Source organism: Mercenaria mercenaria, chromosome 6 (assembly GCF_021730395.1).
Source record: "Mercenaria mercenaria strain notata chromosome 6, MADL_Memer_1, whole genome shotgun sequence".
Lineage (NCBI taxonomy): Eukaryota > Metazoa > Mollusca > Bivalvia > Venerida > Veneridae > Mercenaria > Mercenaria mercenaria.
Window position 1 is genome coordinate 19,868,214 of NC_069366.1, and position 24,255 is coordinate 19,892,468.

General features: G+C 34.7%; 3 protein-coding genes across 16 annotated transcripts in view; 1 reads left to right on the forward strand and 2 right to left on the reverse strand.

Annotated features, from left to right (window-relative positions):
- LOC123550631 (FH1/FH2 domain-containing protein 3-like) overlaps positions 1 to 24,255 on the forward strand; it is a 161,849-nt gene that overhangs the window by 21,488 nt on the left and 116,106 nt on the right. For 13 of the 14 annotated variants that reach the window (XR_008371279.1, XM_053545328.1, XM_053545326.1 and 10 more), the window contains exon 3: positions 7,167 to 7,241. Coding sequence is in view for 12 of the 14 variants with exons in the window: in XM_053545328.1 (XP_053401303.1) it covers positions 7,167 to 7,241 (75 nt within the window). In the remaining 2 variants the exon portion in view is untranslated. Of the gene's footprint in view, positions 1 to 6,033; positions 6,185 to 7,166; positions 7,242 to 24,255 lie in introns of those variants that run through there. The other variant, XM_053545332.1, reaches the window with a different exon arrangement.
- LOC123549470 (uncharacterized) lies at positions 12,954 to 15,134 on the reverse strand. Its single transcript, XM_045337601.2, has 2 exons — positions 14,873 to 15,134; positions 12,954 to 14,533 (listed from the first exon to the last, which is right to left on the reverse strand). Exons 1-2 carry the CDS (start codon positions 15,011 to 15,013, stop codon positions 13,319 to 13,321), a joined length of 1,356 nt encoding a protein of 451 aa, XP_045193536.2. The 5' UTR covers positions 15,014 to 15,134; the 3' UTR covers positions 12,954 to 13,318.
- Positions 15,495 to 20,052, reverse strand: LOC128557637 (uncharacterized). Its single transcript, XM_053545340.1, has 2 exons — positions 19,871 to 20,052; positions 15,495 to 17,585 (listed from the first exon to the last, which is right to left on the reverse strand). Exons 1-2 carry the CDS (start codon positions 20,009 to 20,011, stop codon positions 16,074 to 16,076), a joined length of 1,653 nt encoding a protein of 550 aa, XP_053401315.1. The 5' UTR covers positions 20,012 to 20,052; the 3' UTR covers positions 15,495 to 16,073.

A 24,255-nucleotide genomic window follows, 5' to 3' on the forward strand; every position in this document is an offset into this window, starting at 1 on the left:
AGTGTATCCAGAGTGTTTGCTCCTATGTTTTGACATTGTCATATGCTGTTATAAAAGTTAATAGCAGATTGCTGATCAACATATCTTATAACTATTTTGGGAATATCATGACAATATATAGATGTGGAAAAAGATGTATCGTATTTAGATTAGCTATAATGATATGTATATAGATTCATGTATTTTAAATGTAGCGTACTAATTATGAGTTCTCCGCGAGAACCCTGCTTCTTGTTGGCGTTAAAATTTGTTGTTGACGGCAATTTTTGTTTGTACGTGAAGGCGCATGAATACGTCTTTTGAAATTATAATGTTAACTAAGATGCTTTAAGTTATTTTAGTTTCGGGTAATTTGTTTCAACCGCACCTGCAGAAATCTTTGGAAGTAGTCCGTTCCTAAAAGGCCTGAATTAAAACGATTTAATTATGGTAGTCGTATTGTAAGCTGTCTTTTATAAAGTTTGCCTTTTAGAATAATATTTTCCAGACATTTCCCTCTCGTTGACAGTCTAAGCCAAACAGATATTTATATATTTATATTTTTAAGTGAGAGCAGTATGTTGATTTTGTAAGAATGGCTGTACGACTTATTTTAGCCTTAGCAGCAAAACTATATACGAATGGCTTTTTTTGTGTGTTGTGTGATGACGCTGTGCTTGTTTGGTGTCAAAATATGTGTGACATGTAAATTAGAATTATATATACTAGCATAAAATTTATAGAAGTAAACAATCAGGAGAACTAAATATAACTATTATTATTATTGTTTTAAAAAAACAACTTCATAACATATTACAAGGCTCGTCAGCTGTTGCTACGCAGTTATACTTTCAGTGACGTATTTATATTAATTAATACAACATAAATAAGATAAGCATAAGTGCGTATTCAGACAACAGTTATTTACAAGTGTTTTATTTATATGCTGATGAGTAATCAAGCTTTTTATGTTATTTTCAAGCGTTTATGTATTACAAGATTGGAATGATGAGCCTCTTACTATTGTACATGTCAGGATTTGTTTTTATCCGCTATGAGGACAAATAATGCAGTCTAACACGCCTTACAAAAATGGTGTCAAACATTAAAGCTACTTTTGTAAATGGCTAACAAATAGCGTAGACATTTTATATGCTATATATTTCAGTCAAGTATTGCAATTTCTAATTATATTATCTTTCCGATGCTTTCAGAATGCATGTTTACATTATTCAAAACTGATTTCAACTTAGAGTAACATGAAAAAGTACACTGTTTTGGAAGTGGCGTCAGGTGATAAGCAGGCCCCAAGTTCACCAAACCTTTTCGGTCTCAGTTGAGTTTGGAAAAACTTATTAACAGATTAAGTTTCCACTGACGCTGACCATCAGTACTGAATAGTCACTTAAAATCAGTCAACATAACGTTTGATTTTAAACACGTAATTTAGATATAAATGACAAATAAAATTTCACTATCAAACTCATTTTAGACTGAAAATGTTTGTGAACATAGTGTCTGAACAAAGATTTACTTTACAACATATGTCTACGTAAACTCAAATTTATACGATTTGTCGCGTCCCGTAAATTGACCTCGAGTTTTTCAAGTGAAAAAAAAAGAATTCCCTTCGTTTCTTCTATGGTTACAGCGTAGAAAAACTGGCTTCAAAACTATATGATGTAAGACTATGTCTAATGTTTGGCTTGTTGAGGTGGTCTTGTAACTTTTCACTCAAACTTGATCCATGAAATGATGAGAACAGAATTCGAATATATCTGTTCTGATAGTTATAACTGAATTACGTAAAAAGTATGTATAATTTTGGATTTTTTTTCCTGGTTCTGTCGTGCTTGTACATTTTTGTACTTATATTAAGCCATGATTCATTAATTGTTGATCAACATAAAACGAGAATTCCAGAACAAATTGCCCACTTATTTTAACATTACATTCTTGTAGCCTCACAACTAAAATATTTAGGTACATGGAAGCTGTGAGAGAAAACAACTTGTTGAATGCGGATCTTATTGCTATACCATTCGATCATCAAATATATACATTCGTAACACTGTTCTATTTTGTTTACACGATATAGGTATGAAAATATCAGCGGGTCTGGAAAACTTATAATCCACCTGAGATTTGGTCGAAAAAAATATGGTAATAAGGAAGAAAGTTATATTGAATATAGTCACAGGCGGTAGCTTTGATGTTTCTTGCTAATTGACTTGACTGAAACGAATTAAGAATTTTTCTAAGAATTAATTGGGTTTTCGTTAGTGAAGAAGATCATTATTTTTAATTTTTTGGAAGTTGTTCATAGACGTATCTGTAATAATTGTTGGAGTTGGAGGCAGTTTAAAACGAGAAGATATTACTTGGTTGTTTTATAAACAAGGTTTTATTGCATTATTTGTTTGGATACAAGACTTGTAAGTATATTAGTACGTTTAACTTCGATCCATGCATGTGTGTGTTCAGGCTAGGCTAACAAATGAAATATTAATTATAATATGTTCATATGTATTAAATAATATTTTAATTATGTAAAATTATGAAAATGCTAATGTCTGACTGTGACGTAACTTGTCCGTCCGATACTAAAAAAAACACTACAGTACTGTATCTCTTTTCTCGCTCAAAAGAGCGTTACTTTCTGTCTGACGTCATCAAAGTTTTTACAACGCTTCTGTTAAACATTAGATATTGGTTACATAGAGGATATTACATGAGTGTCTTTTCATATTGTATTTATTAAACGAGTTGAATAAAATAATAAAATGCGAGGCTCTGCAAAAATTCTACTATCTTTTTTCTATATAAACAAGTCAATTTGACCAACGTCTCCTACACTATAAACGACGTCGACGTCAAAGCTTTATTACACTAGTGTATTATCATTTTTATTTAATGGCTTTATTACACTTCCGCGACGTCAAACATGTGATATGATATAATATTTCACTTATCACAGTATATATTTTGATAGTTCATCCACTTTTTATAGTTATACGATGGTTCTTCGAAATGTGTTGTGTATTGTGGTTTGTAACCTTGAAATCTGATCGAACATTTCAATTTCATGCCCTCAAAGTACTATTCATAGTTAGAAATACATAATTTTAGCCCATGAATCTATTTTTCGGAAAGCGTCAAGGTAGAGCTTTCCGCGATTGAAATCTATAACTAGAAATGACGTTTTAGCGAAGTAGCATAGTGCCTGACCTGGTGAATAAGAAGATTGTGGTAGCACATTTTGTCATGTAATGACAAGGTGAGCTTTTGTGATCACCCTTCGTTCGTCGTCCGTCCATCCGTCCGTCTGTCGTCCGTCCACAATTTCTTGTGATCACGATAGAGGCCACATTTTGCAATCAATTTTACTCAGACTTGCACACAACTTTTATTGGCATACTGTCTCGTTTTTCTTTTTAAACTGGCCAGATCCCATCATGGGATCCAGAGTTATGGCCGCTTAAAGAGCCAAAATTTGCAATCTGCAGTCGATTGTAATCATACTTGCACACAACTTGTATTGGCATAATATCTCGCTTTCTGTTGAAAACTGGCCAGATTCCATCATAGATTCTAGAGTTATGGCCCCTTAAAGGGCCAAAATTTGCTATTTTGGCTTTTGCAGTCATAGAGACTTCATTTATGGTTTGATTTGAAACAAACTTGCAAAATATCTTTAACATCAATTGATCTTGGATTCCATGATGAATCCGTCAGATCCAATCGTAGGTTCCGGAATTATGTCCCCTGATTAACCCCTGAAAGAGCCAAAATTTGTTAATTTTTACCTTGGGAACACTGACATTTTACATTCGATTTTAACCACACCTACACACAACTTAAGTCACAATAAGATCTCGGTTGTTGTTTTTTTAAAAACCGGCTACATTTCATCATGGGTTCTAAAGTTACTGCCCTTTAAAGGGGCCAAACTTTTCAGCCATATAGAGGTTTCATTTATGCTTTGAGTTGATACAAACTTGCACACAATTTTTATCGTGATAATCTCTAGGCTAAGTTAGAAACGTGGTTATGTGGGGTCAAAAACTTGGTCACAAGGTCAAATCAAAGGAAAAGCTTGTGACCCTATCTTCATGAAACTTGGTAAAAATGTTTTTCTTGATGGTTCCTATGCTAAGCTCAAAACTGGGTAATATGGAGTCAAAAACTAGGTCACTCGGTCAAATCAAAGGAAAAGCTTGTTAACACTCTTGGGGCAACATTTTTTACCCTATCTTCGTGAAACTTGGTCAGAATCGGTTTATCTTGATGGTTCCAAGGCCAAGTTTAACAGGTGAGTTATATAGGGTCATCATGACCCTCTTGTTCTTTTTTTCTCAATACAGTATTATAGTTACACTTCGCCCTGTTTTACAAGTATCTGTACTGCTTTGTCTCCGATAGGGAAGAATACTGCATACAATCTTCGCGCTTCAATTTCGTTTGGTAATTACTATCTTGTTCCAAACCGTTCTCACCAGTTCAGAATTTATCACCTGTGACAACAGTTGCAAGAAATTTTTTTTTGTCAGGACACAGTTTTAACACTTCCTTTTTCTGCTTGTCAGTCAAAAGATGGAGCACCCATGCACCTAGCACAAATCTTCCAAACTTTCAAAAATTTTATTTAAAATGAAATTAACCACTGACAAAAAGTTACCAGCAATGCATGCACTATGACGCACTGCACATCTAGCATCAATTTAAAAAAAATCTGTTATCTTCAATACATTTTTGTCATACGTTACTGTCTTATCAGACTCGTACACACGAGTAATTTCGGTATAAATTTCTTTCACAGCACAACGGAGCTCACTATGAACGTTTTTGTATGATTGAATTTCGTCAGTACTGGCTGTTCGTTCTCCAAACATCTTTGCAACATGGTCAACAAAAACCTAACACGGTATATCGACGTCATATTCATCGTAAAAATTACGTGTCAAACGGTGTCATCTCGATACACAATACAATTCGATTATCCCTAGTGTTTTTTTTTCAGTATAATGTTAGGGGCTTTTTTTTCGAAAATTGCAACCACGCATAGTTTATACGTTTAACGTGGTTTTGAGTATTATCGTTTACCAATTTATCAAAATAAAAGTCAAACATTCGTGTTCACAGCATCTGCAGAAGACAATAGTAGATCTACAATGTTGTGGGTATCGAAGTGACAATATGCATATACATATGACTGACAGCTAGCACTAAGATAACATTATCATAGAAAATGTAGACGCTTGCTAAGCAGCTGCCACTAAGAAGAAAGAATATGAACAAAAACTCTGTCTATAGCTTGTCAAAATTGCACGACAATACAGAAAGACGGCGTATGATAACGGATAGCTATAATGATGGCGAGTGTCCAAGCACGAATATTCTAGCTCTGAGAAGTCAAGAGATAGTGTCAAATCTGATCAACCTGTATCATGTTGATTTGTACCTGTATATGTTTTCTTTAATTATACATCTTCATCAGCCCTATATTCTCATGCCACAGTTCGCTGTTTGTTAGTCATTTTACTAAAGATTTCAGAAAGAATGGTTTGAGATACAAAGGTTTTAATTAAGTGACTATTCATTGTGCCGATGTGATTATGATACAGGGACTCGACTCATTTCAAAGTTATTCATTTAAAAACAAACGGACATATGGAATGTACAATGTATTTCTTTTTGCTGGAGAACTTAGCTTAACTCAATACTGGGGTATATGGATAGGTCAAATGACACGTGAGCATTTTGTGTTTTACCCTTTAATGAGGGAAGCACTCTGGTTCTGAATCTGTAAATATCTAAAAATAATTTGCAGCAATAAGTTGCCAGGTAATTTATCTCAACGTTCAGATAAAACAATCACTTTAAAATCCATTAGAAATTAGGACACATGGAAACTTTGTTCAATTTGATTTTTAATTAGGTTTCTTCAAAGAATACTTTACCCACTAACTGCCTGGCTCCGGGAGAATCTGCTCTAAATGCTCTTGTTCTTTTTGTAAGTTGGCATCTTTCAAGACATTATATACATAATTGTGAGAGTGCTTGCCAAATCAAAGAATATTCAGCCTAACTATTCCTGCGGTGCGGATATTTTATATTGAATTAATGACAACTACTGGATAACTTTCACCTTTGAATATTAATTTAGTGCTTTTTTCGGATAAGAGAAGAAATTTTAACCAAATAGGTAAGTAGATCATTCAACATGTACCTTCTGTATGGTGGTACTTTTATTTTTTATCTAATCTACTGAATAACTTATATAATCTACGAATATTTGCATATTCGATTTGGTTAGTCCAAATTTATTTAGGCATTATATCATTATGAAATAACTATACTTTGTGATCGTCAGGTCTACTTAGGACACACGTTTTAACTTATCAAACCGGAGTTGCACAATTAACAGTTTATACAGGTTTGTTCGTCTTGGAACGTGTGCTCCACACACAGGTATATCAATCCTAGCCTAAATTATTTGACATATTAGAAGATTTTTTGACATAATGTTTTTTTTCCTTTACTGGTATATGGAAAAGTGTTGTTAACTGGAATCTGATACTTCATATTCAATACAGCTTGGTAATATTGTTTTGTTGTGCTTAGCGCTTTGCATGACGTTACATAACAATAATACTCGCGAGATCTCGTTTTCAAGATGTTTATCATGTAAATGCTAACAAAACAATATAAGTAGCAATCCAATGTGAGTGCTATATATTTCTGTTTTCAGCACACAGCTACATCACAAGTAAACAGGAAACATGTTTCTTATGTCTCTTACTGAAAAGAAACAATTACTATTGTTTTTCTTGAAAAGGAAACTGTCTTAAGATGTCGTTAAAATACATTCCTTCTACAATTTAAGAAATCTTTAAAATACTAATGATTTTGCATAATATTCGAGAAACATTCGCGAAAGCTTCTTTTATTTTTAGATGGATAATGTCTTTTCAGAAATTGATAATTAAGTCATGGGTTATATGTGACAATGTAGTGTGTAACTGTAGAGTATATTTTATGTACTATTGTATGAATAATATACCTGTAAATTGAAATCATTTCTACATTATTTTTTTATACCGAATTGAAAAACGCTCTACGAAATGTACATGCTTGATAGTTCTTATATTTAAAAATGTTCATTACAATTTTATTTCTAATTATAGCCTTCCGGTTCATTTGCACGAGAATACGGTGGATCCGGAAGTGGTGGACTCTCATCAAGCAGACGATATGGCTCCGTAAGTAAAATGTGTTTTTCAATAATCTGGTGCCTATTTAATAATTGCAAAAGTCTTTGCCATGGCAGGAATAAGTTCTGTTTTTCTGGGTTTAATGCAATAGCATTTAAAAAGTCACTCGCAAATTTAACAAAGTGCAGTCAGTATGTGTATTTTGCAAATGTTATATCATGCATAAAACTCAAAAAGTACTGAACTTTATTCTCGAAATTCCAGTCCATTTTTAATGTTTGGTCTCTCGGCACTTAAAAGTTTGAAAACATTTTTAACTAATGTACAGGGCAATCTAACTATTGAAATGAGTTGTCACCTTAGTAATTTTGTTTAGAAACAATGAAGTTATTGACATTTCTCAAATTTTACTATTGTCTGTCCCATAAAACATCACGGTGTCAAATTCTGATTTCACTTGAACGAGTATATGTTTACGTTCTGCCTTGGTCAACATTGTTTTCATAACTGCCTAATTCCAGATCCAGACAATCAGTCTGAAAATATATATTATATTCAATTATTATGATAAACCGTTTAATTGAGCCCTTATTTTAAGTAATACTTTTCTTTAAAAAATCTACAAGGCCAGTTGTTATTGTCCTCAGGTGTTTGTCCGAATGGTTGGATGGATAGCAGTTCCATATCATCCGTAAATAGTCTGAAGCTTTCTGATAAAGCGGTTATACAGAAAAAGTGTTTTTCATATCAAAAAAGTATCCTTATTAATTAAGTATTTAGGAGTATTATTACGTGCCGGAAAATCCAAATGACTCACTCACTCTAACTTAGTGTAGTGTGATGAGCGTGAAACCTCGTCCCGTACTTGAAGACACTTGTTTTGTTGTGTTATTTCTGTTCCGTTGGATCATGGAATGGTATATTTAAATACAGTCAATTTTAGAGGGCGCTAAGGGTTTTTATTTCACATGTCATTACTTTTTATGAACAGACACAGTTTAGCCGGGTCCGCTATTTTTGAGTCGGCTAAAGGCTGAAAGCCTTTTGACGAGTCCTTGCTATCCAACGATTCTCTAAATGGACCAAATAACACAGTGAAGGGATGTAGTTCCATTAGATTTCTCAAACTTCAAACAGTTCACTGCATGAATGAAGTCAAGTTGTGTCAATTCCCTTTGCTATGACCAATATACGATGTAATCTGTCATATTTATGACTTGTAATTGTGCAATTCTCGAATGTAACTCATTAAGCATAAATGTGCATTTTAAGAATTGCGCAGGCTTACAAAGCTTGGGTAACATCCAGCGAAAGACAAAAAATAGTTCCAGCAGGGCTCCAGATAAGATGCGTATTAGCGTAAATTACATATAGAAATAATGCAAATACGCATGTCTAATAATTTCTAAGCGTATAAAAACGTATATAAAATTACAGAAACGTACACAATGCTTTTTTAAAAACAAAATCTGAATCGTCTGGATGCGTTAGGTAACAGCCGATCAGCCTTAATTCTCCCACATTGAACGTAAACACGCATCGTATGATTTCTATAAACTTTGCGTGGGTTGAATTTTGCAGTCAGTAAACGGATAAATTATCGGAAGAAGAAGCTCTTACTGGTTTGTTTAGTTACTACTGATACTAAAAATGATTTTAATTCTTATTTTTCGAGAAATAAACAAATCGGCGAAACATTAAATTGTAATTTCTTGTAGTTTTTGAAATCGAAAGTAGATCGTCTATGTTTGGCGAAACGAAACAACTTTTTTATGAAAAGATTTAAATAAGAGGTAATTTAACCGTAAACTTCAATGTCAGATACTGCCAGTTGCTGTTAAATGTCTTCGTATCATCACAATTTGTAAAATATATTGTTCAAACTGGAGAAAAGTGTAATCGTATCCGGATATAATATTTTGGGTAAATATCGAATATATGAAATTTTAAGAAAAAAACTAAAAACAAACTGAAACTGGTAGACTATACTGTCAGTACATCAATCATTAGCCGACTCAGGCCATTCAGGCCTTTGATTCTTGGTTACTAGCATACTCTCAAAGGATCTTCCCAAATAATATATCACTTCCATTTCATATCTCTATCAGAATTATCTTTATTAATCTTTTATTAGCCCACCATCATCAGATGGTGGGCTATTAAAATCACTCTGCGTCCGTGGTCCGTCCGTCCGTCATTCCGTCCGTCCGTCCGTCCGTCCGTCCGTTAACAATTTCTCGTTATCGCATCTCCTCAGAAACTACTGGGGGGATTTTGACCAAACTTTGTCGGAATGATGTATTGGTACCCTAGTTGTGTCCCCCTGAAAATCAGATTGGTTCAACAATTTATGAGTGAGTTATGGCCCTTTGTTTATTTCTATAATTTACATAGATTTATATAGGGAAAAACTTTGAAAACCTTTTGTCCAAAACCACAGAGCCTAGGGCTTTGATATTTGGTATGAAGCATTATCTAGTGGTCCTCTACCAAGATGATTCAAATTATTTCTCTGGGGTCAAATATGGCCCCGCCCTGGGGGTCACATGGTTTAAATAGACTTATATAGGGAAAAACTTTGAAAAACCTCTTGTCCAAAACCACGGGGCCTAGGGCTTTGATATTTTGTATGTGACATCATCTAGTGGTCTTCAACTAAGATCCTTCAAATTATACCCCTAGGGTCAAATATGACCCCACCCTGGGGGTCATATGGTTTACATAGACTTATATAGGGAAACACTTTGAAAATCTTCTTGTCCAAACCACAAAGCCTAGGGCTTTGATACTTGTAATGTAGCATCATCTAGTGGTTCTCTACCAAGTTTGTTCAAATTATCCCCCTAGGGTCAAATATGGCCCCGCCCCGTGGGTCACATGGTTCATATAGACTTATATAGGGAAAAGCTTTTAAAATCTTCTTGTCAATAACTAAAACATTCAAATTTGGACCACATGTATATTTTTGAGTGGCAATATGAACCTTGACATGAGTTGACCTTGATTTTGACCTAGTGACCTACTTTCACATTTCTGTAGCTACAGCCTTCAAATTTGGACCACATGCATAGTTTTGTGCACTTGAAAAAACTTTGACCTTGATTTTGACCTAGTGACCTACTCTCACATTCTTGAAGGTACAGGTATCAAATTTGGACCATATGCATAGTTCCGTGTTTCAAAATGAAATTTGACATTGGTTTTGACCTAGTGACCTACTTTCACATTTTTGAAGGTACAGTCTTCAAATTTGGACCACATGCATAGTTTTGTGTACCGAAATGAACTTTGACCTTAAGATTGACCTAGTGACCTACTTTCACATTTCTGTAGCTACAGGCCTCAAATTTGGACCACATGCATGGTTTTATGTACCGAAACAAACTTTGACCTTTACATTGACCTAGTGACCTACTTTCACATTTTTGAAGGTACAAGCTTCAAATTTGGACCACATGCATAGTTCTGTATTCTGAAATAAAACTTGACCTTGATTTTGACCTAGTGACCTGCTTTCACATTTCTCAAGCTACAGCCTTCAAATTTGGACCACATGCATAGTTTTGTGTACCGAAATGAACTTTGACCTTAAGATTGACCTAGTGACCTACTTTCACATTTCTGTAGCTACAGGCCTCAAATTTAGACCACTTGCATAGGATTGTGTACCGAAACAAACTTTGACCTTGACATTGACCTAGTGACCTACTTTCACATTTTTGAAGGTACAGGCTTCAGATTTGGACCACATGCATAGATTTGTGTTCTGAAGTGAAATTTGACCCTTGATATTGACCTAGTGACCTACTTACACATTTCTCAAGCTAAGCCTTCAAATTCGGACCACTTGCATAGTTTTGTGTACCGAATTAAACTTTGACCTTAAGATTGATCTAGTGACCTACTTTCACATTTCTCGAGCTACAGCTTTCGAATTTGGACCACATGCACAGTGTTGTGTACGGAAATGAAATTTGACCTTGAGCTAGTCAGTAAGTCTTGAAATTTGGAACACTCAAAAATGGCACTTGGTGGGCGCCAAGATCACTCTGTGATCTCTTGTTTATTTTTATTGCACGTTATATTGCCTGCACACACTGCCTTTTAGATACATTTTCTGAGCAATCTGCTGTCTATTAAGTAGTTAAACTTAAAGCAAAAAGATACCATGTGCTGATAATCAAAAAGGTTATGCTACCTTTTTGCATTAAAGGAGAGGTATTTTCTTTCAAGGCTGAAAGAACAATTATATTAATGTACTGTACCGAGAATTTAACATCCAGTGTTGTCTTAGTAATTTTAAATCCTTTTGGTGTAAATTCAGTAACTAAGTACATGTGTTTGCAATGAGTCTGCGGTTAAGTTTCTAACGTGGTGCAGGAATACACAAAGTAGTTCTGAAATAATTTGGCATGCTGGTTCTGAACGTTGATGATCACATGTTTTCCATCCAAGCACAAACGAATTTAAATATGTTTCGGTTCACGAAGAATCTAAACTGGCAACCTCCTATATGGCGAATCCAATGATTCTTTCGTGCAGTTTTGGTACGGTACTTTTATTTCCTTAAACACTATTTCAGCAGTTGCTCTACTCCTGCAGCCTTCTTATCAGCGAGTTCAATGTTGATATCTTCAATGCAATTTGGGTATGGCTCTTTCAATTCCTTTAAAGGTCACAATAGCCTAAATAGTTTTCCCTATATACTCTATATAAAACTGACCTTTTTTAAAGAGCTACCAAACATAGCTAGACCCATTTCAGAGAACAAATCCTTACCTCAAAGAGTTATGATAAAACTGATATAAAATGAAGAGAAAAGTAGGGGTCATGTATCTTCTAAGAGAGATTTCTCTGGTCACATTTGCTTACTGTAAACTGACATCAAAATCACACTGCTGTGATCTGGAAGTACTACTCATACTAAAATTGAGCTTGACTTCACCAAATACAAACTGCTCTCCCATTTTTCCTACCAAAATGTCAAAAAATACATCCACAATGAAATTTAAACAGAAACTAGCCTCAATTTAGACCTCTATTGCCATGCCAAGTGAAAAATTAGTGTTCAAATATCTGGCAGCCATTACGCGACTAGACCAGATGGCTCCCACGCTGGTTCCGTTAGTATAGTTAGGCCTAAAGGGAATTCCTTAAGTTTTTTTATGCGCATCTTTCTGCGCAGCCGACACTATCTATGGAAGATAGTTCTAAGTGAAGTCAACATTTGTTGAAACATGTGACAAACAATCATAAATATAAGATATCTTGAATAAAATAACATTAAATTTTTATAAGTTTTATCAGTAATCAAATGTTAATACTGGTTTATGTTGTATTGACACATGTATCATGCAACTTGCCATTTGTGACTGTGTTTTGACAGCGCATTTTAGTACAAAGACAGTATTGTTCATATAATAATGTTAATTAACTTTGTGTTGATAAACAATATCTCCTTTCAGATCATTTAGTATTCAACTATAGAAAGGATTAGAATTTTTAAACATTTTTTTAACTTCATTTTTATGTTCACGATACAATTATCTATACACAAGGAAAACAGGGGAAAAAATCTATGAAACAGTTTTCTCAAAATTAAAAAAATAAATATTCTTTACTATGGGTACATTTCATTGAAAAAAAAGTTCACAAAAGAGAATATGAAACAAGGTGTTTTTTTCCATTTTTACCCATTACTGTAATGATATAGTATTACAAATATGACTATGATATCAAATAAGTGTATAACAAAATCTGTAAAAAGAATAAACCTTATTATGCTGTCTTGATGCATATTTTGGTTGGTATTTATATAAAAAGCAGAAAATCATGATAATGTTGAAAACTCGCTAGCTGTTTCAGCAACAGTGGGTGTGTTCAAAACAATTTTTCACAAAAACAAGCCTTGTGACCCAATGTTGTTATTTGTTCATTGTTTTCAGCACAACTTTTCCTAGCATATATGTGAATTTGAAAACAACTATGAAAGGAAAAAACTATAGGAATTCTTTTAAACAATAGAGTTACTTCAGCAGTTGCTTTGTTCAATATTATCTGCTACGCAATTATGGTAAAGCTCTTTTTATTCCTTAAACATTACTTCAGCAGTCTCCTTCAAACTCCTATACGGCTAGTTCCATGATATTATCTATTCGGTAATTTGGGTAGCGCTCGTTTAATTCTTTTAACACTACTTCAGGAGTTGCTTTGTTCCTTTTGGTCAACAAACTGCGAAGATCAATAAAGCTACGACCTCTTTCATTTCTCATTCCGCATTCCAGTACTGCTAGTGATTTATTGTCGTTTAAAAAGTCGTTTATAGAATAAATATCCTTCTGACTAGCAAACAGCAAATACAAAGTTTTGTGAAAATTAGTGTGTTTGTACTTATATTCACGTGTACTCAAAACACAGTGAAGATTGTATGGTAAAACTGGATGTTGTAGGAAAAAAGAGGTTCCACATTTGTATATGTCTTTCATCATTTGTAGAAGGCATACATGAGCTCCAATATAAGGCGTTTTGCACCATTTAATGTGATTAAGAACTACACATTTTGCTTCATATTGTTGCACATATCCGCCGTACCCGTCCAATTCGACAGATTGGCCAATAAATTTCAATACACAAAATGCTAATATGTGTTCTTTAGAGGTTTCTGTCAACAATTGCAATTCTGTCTGGCACGTTGATATTCTCCAACACTTATTGCTACATGCAGGGTAACAGTGTTTTGGGAATACAAAATACGTGTTTTCCTTTATAAGCGGTAGTCCCGTTCCATCGTCTTTCGGCTGTACTTTGGATATATCTACTTCTATAACAGGGTGAAAATCAACAATGATTTGAAACATGTCTGTGGCTGCGTGGTCAGGAGATGCGTTTAGCATCTTGTTGTACCTAAATGGATTAACTGTCATTTTATCTATACTTGACCACACGAAAGCAATTTGGGATCCACGACCAATGGAATATCTCAAGTTTCCAGTTTTCATATATACAGTGCAACATTTACAACCGGACTGGAAACCCGACGTTCCAGTACAGAAATATTTTTCACATTTTGCATTAATACCTTTCACAAGTATCTCTATGAATCGTGATTTTATGTCTTCGTGTAAGTTCACGTATTTATCTTGTACTGATTGCGGGTCAGTCACTTCATACATGACCTCCATCGCCCCTTCGCAACAATGCTTGAACACGAAACTGCCACTTACGGGCAATGATTTCATGACTGCGATGTAATCAAATTCAAGGTCGTTTAACAAATATTCTGTAGGGTACCATATTCTAGTTCCTTCAGCCATACTGCCACAAAGCTGCAGACGGTCAATCTAAAACAGAATGAAAGATTATTAGAATTGACCAATTTTTGTTATGTAACAACACAGAAAAAAATTTGATATAATAACTGTATTATTTACAATACTTATAGTTACAGAACTGTACTACTGAATCTCTACATATGATAAAAAATCAAAATAACCTCAAAACAATCGATCGTCAGTATGAGGAACTAGATAGTATGTCTATTTTACCTTTTCATTCATGTTTACACACGCTCAATTTAAGTTTAGTTTTCATTAAACATTCTATTTTTAGCCGAAATGTAATACTCTTTATACGATGTAATCACGACATATATCTGATAAAAAAGAATTGTGTAGTATTACCTTTGTAGCTGGGCTGAATTCGTGTAACACATCAACAAATCGGTGCATCAAAATATCTACCGCCTTCATAATGTCTTTTACCTCCGGACTATCTACGTGTACGCGTATCTTCTCATCAACTTCCTTACACAGGTATTCCATGGCTTATAATGCCGAGGTAGGTCAACACAAGTCGATACCTATCATTCTTTTTTGAAAAATCCATGCACAAGGCATGGCAAGATTCAAGTTACGTTTACATATTATTTAGCGAGAAATTTGATCTACTACTTAATATAAAGGACACTTAATTCACATGTACTGTATCGATCGAAATTATACACAGCACAACCATGTTTTAATCGGTTATAATTATATCGTGTGCATAGTTTACTAGGGATATGCCCTCTTGAAATAATCGTATAACCTACATGGTAATTACATTGTTGTCTTTTGATGAATTTTTGCTACTGTGTTATTACAGTGATACGTGTACATTTATATGAGCCGTGCCATGAGAAAACCAACATAATGGGTTTGCGACCAGCATGGATCCAGACCAGCCTGCGCATCCGCGCAGTATGGTCAAGATCCATGCTGTTCGCTTTCAAAGTATATTGCAATTAGAGAAACTGATAGGGAACAGTCTGGATCCATGCTGGTCGCAAACTCACTATGTTGGTTTTCTCATGGCGCGGCTCAATTATTACTGTGTAAATGATTTGCCTAAAATGAGACAACTGAAAGCTCTAAAATAGAAAGAGGGATTAATATATATGAACCAAACCTATTCTGTAAATAAATCTGTAAGAAAATTCTCTGGACGCAAAGAACTTTTGTAACAAGTAATTGTAGTATATAATAAACCATTGAATCAGGATTGAGCATTGTTTGTGAAACAAAATGAGCACCTCTACATATTCTGCTAATCTGCTTGGTAATGATAGAAGATATTATGTATGTCGTTAATGACAGCAAAGGTCCATCAATTCGCCCCACTAGTGATTTATTCTTTAAACTTTATAGCAACACACATGATATAACATATAACACTGATATCTACGAGTCATCAAATGATTTAGTTTTATACTTTTCATTCACACAATGTCAGGAAAGTCTCCGAATCCATTCTCTGTCCTCCCTGCGGCATATTTATCAATATGACTTTAGAACATGTCAGGTCAACTAGGTTTTTCTTCATGATAAAAATCTTAAAATTACTTTAACGATCCGGTCTTTGCAGTGACGTGTATACTTTTTGTAATTCATCATTCGAAGCATGCTTTTTTCTTCTGGTAGCAAACGCTAGTAATTCGTGTAACAGTCCAGTAACACCGTGGAGTGATACATTTTCATTTGATCTTGAATATCTTTCCATTAAAACTGCTTCCGAAAACAATTTTATTGACATCATATCATTGAATAAATCTGTTACATTGTATGCTAATCCAGTATGTGCCAGTATCAGAATCAGTACCTTGAGACATATAACAGATAATGTTATTTCAAACGACTTATGACATTTTATTTGTAACATTTCGTACAAATCCAGATTTAATATGGGATGGACCATCAATGCAGAACCTTCTTTACAAAGCGCTATATCATGTAAAACATTCAACACACATACATGCATGCCAATGTCTGGTGATTTGCAATGTTTGATATGCTGGATCAGTGCCAATTTAACTTCGTAATTGCCAACATCAGGAAAGACCATTTCACGAAAAGAACTTAAGGTTGACATCAAGAATTTCAAAACACTAAAGGCATTCCTGTGTTCAAGTGATGTTTTGTTTAAAAAGTCCAACTCAGTCAAACAGGTTGAGATCCTCCAACATTTGTGATCTTCGAACTTTATACTTTTCGGGAAAAGAAAATATGTCAGGTTATTGTGAAGATCCGGGGACACCATAACTGTCGAGATATTCAAAAGTTTCACAATAAAATGGGCAAGATCGTACTTTTTGGATCTTTCCTTTTTTAATGATAATTTTTTTAGATACATCCTCCAAAGTTTATATTGACAAAAGACGGTTCGGGGGAATAAAATCACATTTTTACTTAGATATTTTCCCCTTTTTGTTTTCTGTATGACTTTCTCAACGTCTAATTTTAAGACAGGATGAAAGTCAACTAATACAGATATTTCTGAAACATTTTCATCCACCCAGTGAAGTGGAAGTGTATCTCCGTGGGTAGCAGCCATATCGGATCTGTCGTATACATTTAGGTGATAAGAGTTGACAAATGCATTTACATCATTCCCTACGTATGAAGTTCGTAATGGTTTGCTTTTGTTTGTCCACAAAAAGCTGATTCTTTTATATCGCTCTTGCAATGAGTGTGTGCATTTTAAATTGCCGTATGTCAAATATACAGAACAAAATGGACAACCGTTTAGTAAACGTTCGTCGCCAAATTTGTTGCCTGTTAATCTTAAATGACAAAGGTTTCCTTCACATTTTTCAGTTATGCATTTATGAAAATCATTGGCAAATGTTAAATTTATATCCCTGTTCAAATTAACATATTCGCCGCTTGTAGAATCTGAATAAATTACTTCGTATTTAACTTCAATCTCTCCATCTAGGTTATGTTCGAAAATGAAGTCGCCATAACTTGGCAATGACTTCACTACTGCCAAGTAGTCAAATTCAAGGTAACCTCCTTTAGACAGAGGCCAGATCCTGGTTTTCTCAGCCATACTTCCACAAAGCGCCAGACGTTCAATCTATAATATTCATAAAATTATAAATAAATGTTAGTAATTGATCTTTCAAAAAAAGTTACCAAGAATATTTTTTTTTATATAAAAGAATTAAGATCACAAAACACGAACAATAATATATCTAGTAATTTACTTTTATACTCTATCAACGTTTTGGTTTGATTTATTATATATATATTACATTTTTACATTATTTTGTTATTTCTCAGAATTGTACGCTGAATGGGATTTATAGTGTTTGGCAATTTTACCAATTTTCGGGGCTTAACCTATATCGCTGGTTCTCAGTGTTTGGCCTGTTTCACTGATCTTCTGTGTTTGGCCCATTTTTCTATTTCACTGAATTTCCATGTGTGGTCTATTTCACTGAATTTCAGTGTTTGACCTATTTCACTGAATTTCGGTGTTTGTCCTATTTTCCGATATCACTGAAGGTCCGTGTTTCGCCTATAATATATTTCAATGATTCTGTAAAGCTCATACTTCCGTGAAAATTGAATTATTCAGATTTTGTTGACCATTTCTAAGCTAGCATTTGTAATAACTCTTGCAGAGTCTTGTATTAAAGTTCGATAATTAGCTCATTTTTTCTATCTTTACGTTAATTACTTAGACGCGATTTGAATATCATTTGTTAGTATTGACCCTGGTCATTTTTTTCTTTGTATATGTATTTTTGTGTACATTTTAGTAATTTATGCACACAAACTTGTACCAATGTATACTTCCTTTTAGATTTATACATTTGTAGTTTATTTACGTCTCATCCATGTTCAGACATATAAAATATGTACAATAAACTGAGATGATAGTGAAAATTGCAAGCAGTTTACTAAACAAGTTTCACACTTGTATATGCCAAAGTTCTGATAAAATGAAACTGAAACTAGAGACAATTTTAAGTCAGATAAATTAATACGGCACGCCGGCCGATTTCTTACATTTTGCAATTTTAGTCAGATAAATGAATTGTACGGCATACCGCTTGATTTCTTACACTTTGCAAACAGTTAACCTAATGCACTGTGCTGCAGCATTAACAATTACAAAGCAATCCCAGATAAATAAAGCGACATACAGTCAAACGGCCATTTTGTCTACACTTAAAATGTAAATTGGACCTTGGCATATATTTGGGTCTAGAGCGAACGATCCGACTCTAAATTTTTTCACAGGGTGAAAACAATGTACAGCCAGACCGGGACTCGAACCCGAGGCCTATTTCTACCGAATGAGCTACCCGGCCACTTATACATTTTCTCTCCTTTTTAATATAAGTCCTATACCGTGACATACTTCCTCGGTTTATGAAATTCGTCCTCGAATTTCTAATAGGATAGAGAACAAGGTAAACATGATCTCGGGGTATATTCAGTCACCGCTCCACGTTGGGCCCCAAATGTCACAGGGTGAAAAAATGTGCAGCCAGACATATGGTGGCCAGTGTGACGGCATAAAATATATTATTGACATATATTCCACAGATCATGCTGTTTCTCTACCTTGCGGTGAGAACCTACGACCCACCTATGATGTCACGGTATAGAACTTGAATATTAAAACGGTGAGAAAGAGGGTAGGCGGGCGGGTAGCTCATTCGAGGTAGCTCATTCGATAGAGCATCGGATTGGTATTCCGAGGCCTCGGGTTCGAGTCCTGGTCTGACTGCACATTTTTCTCACCATGTGACATTTGGCGCCCAACGTGGAGCCGTGGCGGTATTACACTAGTTAGTCTCCGACGACTGTACTACTGACTGCTTATATATAAAGTACCCGCTAAAATTTGAGGACGAATTTCAAAATTTTGGGGAAATATGTCACGGTATAGAACTTGAATATTAAAACGGAGAGAAAGTGTATAGAGGCAGCCGGGTAGCTCAGTCGGTACAGCATCGGAACGGTATTCTGAGGCCCCCGGGTTCGAGTCCCGGTCTGGCTGCACTTTTTTCTTACCCTGTGCCACTTGCATTAACTTGTATATCATTGGAGGAAGCATTTCCTGCATAAGTTGCAAGCCATTTTCTCGCAGTCATCAAGGAAGACAATTTCGTCCGCATACAGAGTACAGTCACCATTATCAATAACTACATTAACCCTTAAGGATTTTCGTTTCGGCTAGGCTGTGATTTGGACCGTGGGTATTTCTGTTGAATCTTTCTCCATGTCTAACTTGTTTAAATAACACTTCGATGTTTGTCCTTATATTTTGCTTTAATTGGCATCAAATGATGTTATGAACGGTTTTTAAACATTACAATCCAATAATAATGTGAAATTTGAACATACCTTTATCTCTGGAAACTTTTTTTTGAATTCATCCATAAATCGGTTCATCAAGATATCAACAGCTTTCATAATATCCTGTATTTCTTTATTTCCATAATCAACACACGCCTTTTCTTTTATTTCTTTGCAAAATTGTTCCATTTTTAAAACATTGCAGGTCGGTGCACGCAATGATTTAACTGCCAAATTACAACCACCGATTAATTAGCTATTAGCTTTTATCGATGAGAAGATATATGACGATTTGGGGTATATCAATAAGATCAGATTTTGGTTGATAACTCATATACAATAGAATAATAACCTGATCATTGTTAAAATTTATAAGCTGTTCTTAACCCAAGTTCAAAAGGTTATGATGTACATGTTTTTGCCCATTATTTAAATTCGAAACAAGAGTTGTAGTTCAACCGCATTATTTAAAACTGGAATCAAATATCATATTGTTTAAATGAAAGCAGTGTTCGTTGTAACCTCTGTCTGTACATCGAAATTCAGTTATTGTCTTTTAGAAACGACATGGCAAGTGTCTTCAGTCTTTTAAGACATTATTTATGTCCTACGGTCAAGGTCAAAGCGACTTTGAAATTTCCTTTTAATAACTAAAGAACATTTGACCTACAATCGTCAATCATCATAACATGATTGCCTATAGTAAATAGATGACCCCTGTAGTTTTTTGGGATCGATGATTCAAAGGTCAATGTCAATTCCATTTGAGACTGAAAAAAAGTTTCAGCTCAATAACTAAACAACGCTTTGGCGTCGTCAAACTTCATAGGATGATTGCTTGTGGCTATTAGATGACCCTCTTGTTTAAGGGGTTGGTAGATGAGGTTATGCATTTTCAGAAGTTATATTCATTACCGATCAGCTTTAATATTTTGCACAAACATCCCCAGCTTTTATTATATTTCAACTGGCGTATCATAGTATGTTGCCCCCCTTAAAAGTAACCGGATAATCAATATTGGTTTCCCGATTGAATAAACTTTCAGCAGTAGATTATATAGGAAAACTATTTTCAACGGTTAATTTCAGATATTCATTTTTACAATTGCAATGTTTTAGCAGATGTGACATTATACATCAATTTCTCGTCTTCATTCTGATGTAAAAATATTTATTCTAACTGAATATCTTCATTTTTATTTTAGATGTATCACCATAACTTACATTAAGCATATAGTGAAAATCACTAAAATTTACAATTTCTTTCTCTTTAGAGGCAAATAAATCATGTTGTTCCAAATATGACAAATTTAACAACTTATTAGCACATATGTAGGTGTTCTCGACTTTATGAACATTATGACATATTTACAACTTTAAAAAGACAAAAGCTTCTTGCTTCCATTTAACCAAGAAACTAAAAACTGGCGGTTTTCTTATATCTCTATTGTAACTTACGCGGTGTTGATTGACAGAACTATGGGCGGCGGTAACCGCTCTTTTCTAATCTGACCTTTTTTCTCCTATCGTCAAATACTCTAAAATATCTAACTGTTTTGTCCGAATTAATTCATGGTTATTCGTATTGTTCGTATTTCCAAAAACAGCTCATGTTGCGTTAAACGTCTTCACATTTTACACAATGTGCACAATATGCATTAGACGGTGTCAAGTTGTAATAAATCATTTCATTTTACACTGCACGTACTCATGTTGTGTTAAACGGCTTCACATTGAGCTGCATGGTATCATGTTTTGTTGGATGATTTCATAGTACGGTGCATCGCAACAAGTTTTTCAATGTTTAAATAAATGGAATTAAGTTTTGCATTAAAAGGTTTCAAAATACAATGCGTTGAATGCAAATATATTGGACGGGATGGAGTTTTAGACTAGACGGCGTTGAAATGCACTGCACTGACTGGTTTGTTTATGAATGGATTATGAATGGATTGTATATTGGCTACAGCCAAAATTAGTAAATATACAATCCATTCATAAACAAGCCAGTCAGTGCAGTGCATTTAAACGCTGTCTAGTCTAAAACTCCATCGCCGCCTATACAGAACTACAAATACCAACAACTGACAATTCTACCCAGGGATATGAAATGATTACGTTCATAATAATAAGGAAATGGAATAGACTATACTATATCAGATCAGAACAGAACAGAACAGAACATAGCTTTTTTGTATTCCAGCTGTTTTTGGAAATACGACCATGGGGTTTAAGAACCGTGAATACGAATAACCATGAATAAATTCGGACAAAACAGTTAGATATTTTAGAGTATTTGACAATAGGAGAAAAAAGGTCAGATTATGGAAAAGAATGGCATCTTATTTGTTACTTCAGCGAACAGTAAAAGTTGTGAGTGCCGGGGAGCGGAATTGGTACATCTGTCTAAATAAAAGATACAACGTGAATCCTACAGCTGTACAAAACTAGGAAAAATAACAAACAAATAATACCATGCCCTTTTTAGCTAGGAAAGAACCAAGATTGAAAAAAAAAATAAAAATAAAAGCATACTTTCCACGAGGTGTACTATGGGATTATCTAGACTTTAGTTCGACTTTCATTTTTCTCACAATTTTCTTCGTGAAATGCATGCAAAACAGTCACCGTCATAGCTTAGGTAAATTTTATTTCATTGATTGAAGTGTAAAATCAGCGCAAACAGGAATGACACCTTAGAATTGTTTTTTATAAACTTTCACACTATTAAAATCATTTTTTATTCATGTTGTTGGCTTTAACGTCGCACCGACACAATTATAGGTCAATGACGGCTTTCCAGTTTTTATGGTGAAGGAACATCTTAAGGGGACGCATATTGCTACATTCACAGTTCATACAGAAATGCGGAAGAGGTGCATATTCAAGAAATCGATGGTGGGAAAATAAACAAGAGATCACAGAGTGATCTTGGCGCCCACCAATGTGCCATTTTTGAGTGTTCCAAATTTCAAGACTTACTGACTAGCTCAAGATCAAATTTCATTTCCGTACACAACACTGTGCATGTGGTCCAAATTCAAAAGCTGTAGCTTGAGAAATGTGAAAGTAGGTCACTAGATCAATTTCAAGGACAAAGTTCTTTGTACACAAAACTATGCATGTGCATCAAGTTTGAAGGCTGTAGTTTGAGAGGTCACTAGGTCAATCTTAAGGCCATAGTTTATTTTGGTACAAAAAACTATGCAAGTGGTCCAAATTTGAAGGCTGTAGCTTGAGAAATGTGAAAGTAGGTCACTAGGTCAATGTCAAAGTTTGTTTCGGTACACAATCCTATGCATGTGGTCTAAATTTGAAGCCTGTAGCTACAGAAATGTGAAAGTAGGTCACTAGGTCAATCTTAAGGTCAAAGTTCATTTCGGAACACAAAACTAAGCAAGTGGTCCAAATTTGAAGGCTGTAGCTCGAGAAATGTGAAAGTAGGTCACTAGGTCAAAATCAAGGTCAAATTTTATTTCAGAACACAGAACTATGCATGTGGTCCAAATTTGAAGCCTGTACCTTCAAAAATGTGAAAGTAGGTCACTAGGTCAATGTAAAGGTCAAAGTTTGTTCGGTACACAAAACTATGCAAGTGGTCCAAATTTGAAGGCTATAGCTCGAGAAATGTGAAAGTAGGTCACTAGGTCAAAATCAATGTCAAATTTTTTTCGGAACACAGAACTATGCATGTGGTCCAAATTTGAAGCCTGTACCTTCAAACATGTGAAAGTAGGTCACTAGGTCAATGTAAAGGTCAAAGTTTGTTTAGGTACACAAAACTAAGCATGAGGGGCAAATATGAAGGCTGTAGCTTGAGAAATGTGAAAGTAGGTCACTAGGTCACAATCAAGGTCAAATTTCATTTCGGAACACAAAACTATGCACGTGATCCAAATTTGAAGCCTGTACCTTCAAAAATGTGAAAGTAGGTCACTAGGTCAATGTCAAGGTCAAAGTTTATTCAGTGCTCAAAACTATGCACGTGGTCCAAATTTGAAGGCTGTAGCTACAGAAATGTGAAAGTAGGTCACTAGGTCAATACCAAGGTCAACTCATGTCAAGGTTCATCTTGCCACTCAAAACCATACATGTGGTCCAAATTTGAATATTGTAGGTTACTAACAAGAAGATTTTAAAAGCTTTTCCCTATATAAGTCTATATGAACCATGTGACCCCCAGGGCGGGGCCATATTTGACCCTAGGGGGATAATTTGACCAAACTTGGTAGAGAACCACTAGATGATGCTACATAACAAATATCAAAGCCCTAGGTTTTGTGGTTTGGGCAAGAAGATATTCAAAGTTTTTCCCTATATAAGTCTATGTAAACCATGTGACCACCGGGGCGGGGCCATATTTGACCCTAGGGGGATAATTTGAAAAATCTTAGTAGAAGACCACTAGATGATGTCACATACAAAATATCAAA